The sequence below is a fragment of the Oncorhynchus masou genome, chromosome 4, assembly GCF_036934945.1.
Source record: "Oncorhynchus masou masou isolate Uvic2021 chromosome 4, UVic_Omas_1.1, whole genome shotgun sequence".
Lineage (NCBI taxonomy): Eukaryota > Metazoa > Chordata > Actinopteri > Salmoniformes > Salmonidae > Oncorhynchus > Oncorhynchus masou.
Window position 1 is genome coordinate 8,545,270 of NC_088215.1, and position 6,962 is coordinate 8,552,231.

At 42.1% G+C, this 6,962-nt stretch overlaps 1 protein-coding gene across 1 annotated transcript; it reads right to left on the reverse strand.

Annotated features, from left to right (window-relative positions):
* Nucleotides 1–3,157: 3,157 nt before the first annotated feature.
* LOC135520579 (GTP-binding protein Rhes-like) lies at nt 3,158–4,898 on the reverse strand. Its single transcript, XM_064946239.1, has one exon. The coding sequence runs from the start codon at nt 4,650–4,652 to the stop codon at nt 4,017–4,019; it is 636 nt and encodes a 211-aa protein (XP_064802311.1). The 5' UTR covers nt 4,653–4,898; the 3' UTR covers nt 3,158–4,016.
* Nucleotides 4,899–6,962: the final 2,064 nt, after the last annotated feature.

Sequence of the window (6,962 nt, forward strand, 5' to 3'; positions counted from 1 at the left end):
CTACTGTACTGTGTTATACTATATGCATGGTAAATTCATCACCCATCACTCTCATAAAGAACAATTTGCACTGATATATCTTGGATTAGTTTAATTTAATCTTAGTGTGTGTATTGTATGCAACTTTTCAGTGTTTACTTACAGCACAGCATTTGGTTAATAAATCCTTTTTTGATGAACATGTATTTGTGATTATTTGAACTCCAATATTGAAGCAAGACTGGTACCTAGTTAGTCTGTTCGAAAGGTTACTGAATTAGCTTGTAGTTAGATGCCTATGGCCCAAAGCTCTTCGCAGCCGTTGAACTATAGCACAGAATTGTAACAAGTGGCAAGGGCTATTTTAGTCACAGATACCGATACCGCTCTAACTGAAATCGGACAAGAATAGGCACTTGCACAGTGTTTTCTGCACGCAAAAAATAAATAAGAATAGGGTATTTTTTCTGTCACTTGGCAAATTATGATAGACAAATCAGAGGACCTCCGTCTATCAGCTATCAAAGAAGACTGCTCTGTTTTCATGGGGATTTGATCTCCATTTGCTCATAGATGAAAACAGGGAATATGCATATCGCGGACTTTACTGAACCCATTAATCACACGGAAGTAGATGAGGCTAAGCCTTTGAAGAGAACAAATGCTTAAATCTGCTCTTACATATTTTCATGTGTTCCTCTCTTGTTCCCTTGAAGCGTTGTGTTCTGTTGAAGTCCGTCATGAGCAAACAACTGAGTGAAGTACTGGCTCCATGTTCTGCAGAGGTGCATTGAATTGACCTGTTCTGTGTCTAGATATTGCGTGCCTCTCTCGTCTCCCTCTCACAGCTATGTGTTTACCATCAGTGGAATGAAATACAACGTTCATAAACCTGTCGAGCTGATGTTGGAGGGTCAAGCTGAATAGGTCTGTCATTTATTGCCTCTTTCTGACAGCTTATCCAATAGGCCTGCTTCTCTAATTTTTTTATGATCTGCCACACACTCAATGACTCAATGGAAACATTGTCTCAATGTTGACGGTGGTTTTGGTTGAGTGTGGTTAAAATCTTGGTTCTGGGTTCCTCTAAATTCAAATGAAGCTTGTCTGTATTTTCCGTCTGAACCATGTCATGAAAGCAAGTGGTACTAGCTTAAATGTACAGCAATGAGGCAAGTGCATGGATCTATTAGGCAACTAGTCCGTTAAAGAAGTGAGGAAATGTATATATTTTCTGTAGTAATTTTTTTTTTGCCACGTGTGCAAGTGATATCACCTAATTTCACTTATGCTTGTCTGAGGATACAGTATTAATGGCAACTATGGTATATTGCTGAAAGAACAGTCCATTATGGACTAGAACGTGGAGTCAAACGGCACCTGCTAACTATGTCTTGCAAGCAGAATATTAAGATAATTGGTGTGTTGTCTCAACCAGCTTGTTGTGATGTGTTCTGTGAAGACAGATCATTTTATAGCAAATGTTTTATCTTCAGATGCATTGTAGTCGTCAAAAAGAGTCCCAGGACCCTGAACTTGTTCTAAACGCCTCAGGATTCTCCGAAACATCTGCTGAGGAGCTTTGACCAAGTCTAGGGGCAGAGACAACTATAGACACTGAACATCCATCTGAACTGAGGACACGATATGTACTTGTAACTTATTTAGATTCTCTACAAAATAAACCAAGTCATTTCAATACGGTAGGCTATAGTACCGCATTTAGTAATCACTCATCACAGACAGAACTATTGCATATGAGAACCAATTATAGGTATCGCAGTTAAAACGCCTCAGTCGTGTCATTGAATAACACTATTGTGACTCAAAGGCCTTACGTACCTGTTTGACTGTGTGTATATATATATAGACCTCTCTTCTCCAGTCGTCCATTCCATGAATGAATAGGGGGAGAGTACGGACGAATGTTATAACTGGACAGAAAGAGGAACTAGAGGACTAACGTTCATCAGGCCACTTCCTCATATTAGACAGGAAACAATGCGTCTGATGGGGGGACAGGGGACCAACCACAGCTATTGGTGTGTTGTACTCTACTTTACATGTATGTTGGGAGCTGTGACCGTGTTGTCTGTGTTCATGACATACAGGGAAAATCCGCGTACATATTTCTTTCAGAAGTTTTTAACATTCCTCTTATCTGATGTATTGCGCAAGGCTATCGAAACAAGACAGAAATACAATACTTAGTAAAAAGGTCCCAAGATGGGCTCACTCAAGTGTAGTATATTGTGCTAAATATCATTTGAGAAAGGTAGCCTATTGTCTCGTGATGAGGCTAATTTTGCATACAGTACTGAGGCTTCTGGCGCATGCCTCGACTGCTCACAGCAGGTGTAAGTAATTAAGCCAAATTTTGTTTGTGAGAGCAACGGTCAATGTCTCAAAGGAAGACTGATTAAATACAGTAATTTAAAGAAATTCAACGATTTATGCTTATAACGTTGATAAATATTTTATGAAGGGGGGCGCAGTGAAAGACAAGTGTCGTTAGAGGGCGTTGTTGGACTATAACACAGCCTGCACAATTCTGTTCGACGCCTTTTCTGGACCAAGAAGTGGGGCTGTGTGAACTGAATCACAGTAAGCTATGTCTGCAATTTTTACAAGCTTATCTTGTTCTTTACAAATTAAGGTTCAGGCTTAATGTCATTCAATTGTATTCCAGGTAGCCTGACAACGCCAGAAAAATTCCTTGAGCCTTGTGTAATTGTAAGCTATACCCTAGGTCAGGGATGGGCAACTGGCAGCTCTTTTGTATGCCTGTGGATCAATTTCCCCCCCACACCCCCAAAAATGTAGCTTAGGGCCCCCAAAAGGCTAGGGCCTGCTCTGACTGCATCAAAGTTGCCCATCCCTGGTCTAGGCCTTATCCTACTATGCAGACGTTCACTAGTAAGTGAGCTTTGGTAGTATGTTTTTGTAGTTTGCTTGTGGAAATTTGATCCACGTCATGGTGCACCTGCACATCTATTGGGGTCATGATGATAGATTGACCGTTGCTATTTGATTGACGTGTGCGATGTCTGATGTGTGTGTGTGTGTGATATCCATTTCACTCCTCCAGTTGGTGTCTGCCAGTTGTTCATTCTCTATTGAGAGTGCAAGTATGTGTCTCATATTCATAACGCAGTTAGTTATTACAGGAGATCATAGCTTTTTTATTTTTGTGTACTATTTATTTAGCTTTATGGGGTAAACATTCCATCGGAAAATGAACACTGGTGAAGCAGTTTAATGTATAAATCGTGAATTTAAAAAAACGTAAGAATGTAAAAACATGTTTAAAATAAAACATATTGCATGTAATAGACATTTGCATGTCAGCACTTTTTACACACATTAATCAAGTCATGCTTAATAGCAAATCAATCAAAAAAAACTTGAATACAAGCGAGTCTTTTGTAAACAATAATGCTGTGCTACATGTGAATTTCCAACTGAATAGATGGTGTTTTACATCAAACCATTGACTTTGCACACACCCCAGCACATAAATCTTCCTTTTGAGTCAATAAATACTCTTATTGTATGTTTGCAACAGTCAAATGTCTTATTGCAAGTGAATGTCAAACACACATTGCAAAATTAGCATCATTTGAATACAAAAGCTATACATTGATCTAAACTGAAACAGCAGAAGCCTGTTAACCAAATAAGCAGCAACACATTACATTAAGTAATTACTGAGTAACAACTGAGCAGTTGAACATCTTTGTCACTTTTTCACCCTTATCTCCCCACCTGACAATGTTTACATTAGTTGGACCAAGTCCTCTTTCATAACCATTCGTTGTCACCCATTCTCTTCCCATATCAACCACATTGCTTGGACAAGGGAAGCAGATGTGGAATCAAGAGTGTTTGGGAGTTACGTTTCAGCACACTGGCAGTCCCTCAACTCAACCTTTTCAGCCCATACACAGTCAAGTTTCCCTCTCCCTCTTGTCCAGCAGCACTTTAACAGGTGTACTAGCCCACACCCTTTCCCTCTCTTTCTCCTTCAACCTGCCCCATTAGGAGATGATGCAGGAGTTGGTCTTGTTCATGGGCGGCCGGATGCCCTTGGGGTCTCCTTTGGGGAAGGTCTCCCTGCGGCGCCTCAGAGCAGGGCTCAGCCGGCTGGGCAGGTTGGTCTGCTGCAGCAGCTCCCTGAACACCTCCATCACGTTGTTGTTCTCCTTGGCCGACGTCTCCACGTAGCTGTTGTTCCAGTCCAGCTCCACTGTTGACAGTACGTCGTCAGCTGCCACCTGCCGGTCGCTTCCTGCTCGATCTGACTTGTTGCCCACCACCACGATCGGGGTGTACTTGTCCTCCTTGACCTCCAGGATCTCGTTTCGGAGGCTCTTGACGGCCTCCAGTGACTCTGCATCATCGACCGCGTAGACCAGGGCAAAGGCGTCGCTGTTCTGGATGGAGAGCTTGCGCATGGCAGGGAAGGAGTAGCTGCCGCTGGTGTCCAGGATCTCCACGGTGACCTTAGAGCCGCCGATGTCGTACTCCTTGCTGTGCATCTCCTCCACGGTGCGCCGGTGCTTGGGCTCGAAGGTGTCCTGGAGGAAGCGGCGGATCAGGGCCGTCTTGCCCACGCCGGCCGCCCCCAGGAACACCAACCTCACCTGGGTCTTCTCCTTCACCTCTAGAGACATGATACTGCTTTTTGTATTTTTGTCTGGGTTCTAAAAGTATCTTTAAACTGACTGTTCAGTCACTGACAGTCTCTGTCAGTAGACAGGTTGAATAGTAGGACACAAGACCAGTCAAACTCTTCTGTCTTCTGGTGAAGTTGCTGTTGGTAGAAACAGCTGCGCAATTGCACACTGAGTGTAGATTGTCTGAGATTTCTGTACAGATTCTAGCAGGTCTCTGATTGTGCTCAAAGTTCTCTTGTAATAGGTAGGTGCTTGTCTGCCTCTGTCGTTTTACACGGTCCCTTTTATGTGTGTTTTTGGTCGCAGGGATTCCATGCCCTCTTTCGACAGGAGCCAATCAGCACATGGTTGTCTATTGCGGCGTAAGATACGAGCGGCCAATCACTGGTCTGCATGCAAATGTGAGTACTAGACAGATTTGGGAGGGGAAAACGAGGTGATATCTGAAAGTGTATAAACAAGAGCTACTGGAAAAGTAGAGCGGAGGAAATTTGCTAGGAGCAGCAGTCTGATAATCATTCAAAGCAGACTCACGTAACGTTAGCTCACAGATGAAAGAGCTGCCTGATCTCTTGATATTCTATTTTATGTTTATGTGCACAATAAAAAATACATATATTTTTGAAATATAGTAAATCCGCCTTGAGTAGTGATTACAATGTGTCTTTAGTTATACATTTATAGTATGGACTTTAATTCAATAGAATGTGTTTGACAGTGATTACAACAGCAAAAGATGCCATCAAGGAGACTATAGTTTGCTGCTTGCTTTGTATTTCCTCATGGTTGAAGTCTCTCAGTCCGCATTTAAATGTGTTGATAATACATTTTGAATCAAATGATGACATCCCACTTTATGACTCGTGCTTGTCATTTTCTTCTACATAAACAACTCTTTGCCAGTGCAAGGACAGCTTGTCTGGATTGCTGTGGTCCTCATGGTTAAGTAAGCCGTTCACCTCACATGACCATTATGGTAATGGCTATAGGTCACGCAAATAATGTATGACATAGATGATTAGCGTGACATAAATAAACCTTTTGGCAGTGTTGTCCTGATTATTTAAGAAACCAATTAGTGAGCTGAATATTATCTCAGATGAACTTAATCACAACACCCTGAATATCATATCAGATGGCTTTAATCACAACACTCTGAATATTATATCAGATGACTTTAATCACAACACCCTGAATATTATATCAGATGACTTTAATCACAACACTCTGAATATTATATCAGATTCATTTAATCACAACACCCTGAATATTATATCAGATGACTTTAATCACAACACCCTGAATATTATATCAGATGAATTTAATCACAACACCCTGAATATTATATCAGATGAATTTAATCATAACACTCTGAATATTTTATCAGATGTACTTAATTGAGGCACATTTGTCCTTATTGCCTGAATCTTTAACACATGCTCTTTCCTCAGCATCCAATTAGGTGTAGGCTAAAGCATTTCATAGCCTTTGAGTGATATGTACTGAATCACGTCGCCCCTGTGTGAGAGCCAGATGCTTTACAGAAGGGAGCCCATTTCCTTCTTAAATTTCCCCTGGGATCTGCAGCGTTTGACGGACTGTGACTTTCCCTGTCCCTGCCTCGTCAGGCTAGTGACAGCATGGAACCATTTTGAGCTCTAGGGAGGGACTCCCTCCCCACCACGGTGTGTACCAGATCTCAGTTATCTTCTCTAGACCACTGGCTGTGTGATAGGCAGCAGAGCAGCCTGGGAAGTATAATCTATACAATCTATGTTCCAAGACTGCCATGCACTCGTATACTACTCTTATGCACTCGTATACTGCACTTGTATGCACTCACAACTCTGGAATTATAATCAGTGTTCTACCGTTCTTATTCATTCACAATGTTCTGTCCACTCTGACATGACCTGAGACATTAGTGGGCACATATGGGAGCATGTCATGTGTCCAGAACAACCAATCTCCAGTAAATAGGCCTATCTTCCATTGCATTTATTAGTGTACCTCTTTCTTCCCTTGTGACGTGGGCATAATGGGGGGGGGGAGGTCCTCGTAGTGCTGTAGATAGTATATTATGGTACAGTCTGTCCAAAAGCTGCCAATGTCACATCACCAGGCAAGACACTGGTTCTCCCTGTCCTGCTGTTGATCTCAGGAAAATGTTCTATCCCTGTGCTCCTCTGCATCACAAATGAGTCCTCTGATTGAAACGAGACAGGAACAGCGTCAGCACACGGGTATACAAGGACACAAGACAATCAATGCTGAAGCGGGGAACAGAGCGGGGGGACAAACAGATAT

What these genes read in the sequence shown, in the direction of transcription:
- LOC135520579 (XM_064946239.1), bottom strand. Translation starts at nt 4,652, where the DNA reads ATGTCTCTAGAGGTGAAGGAGAAGACCCAGGTGAGGTTGGTGTTCCTG.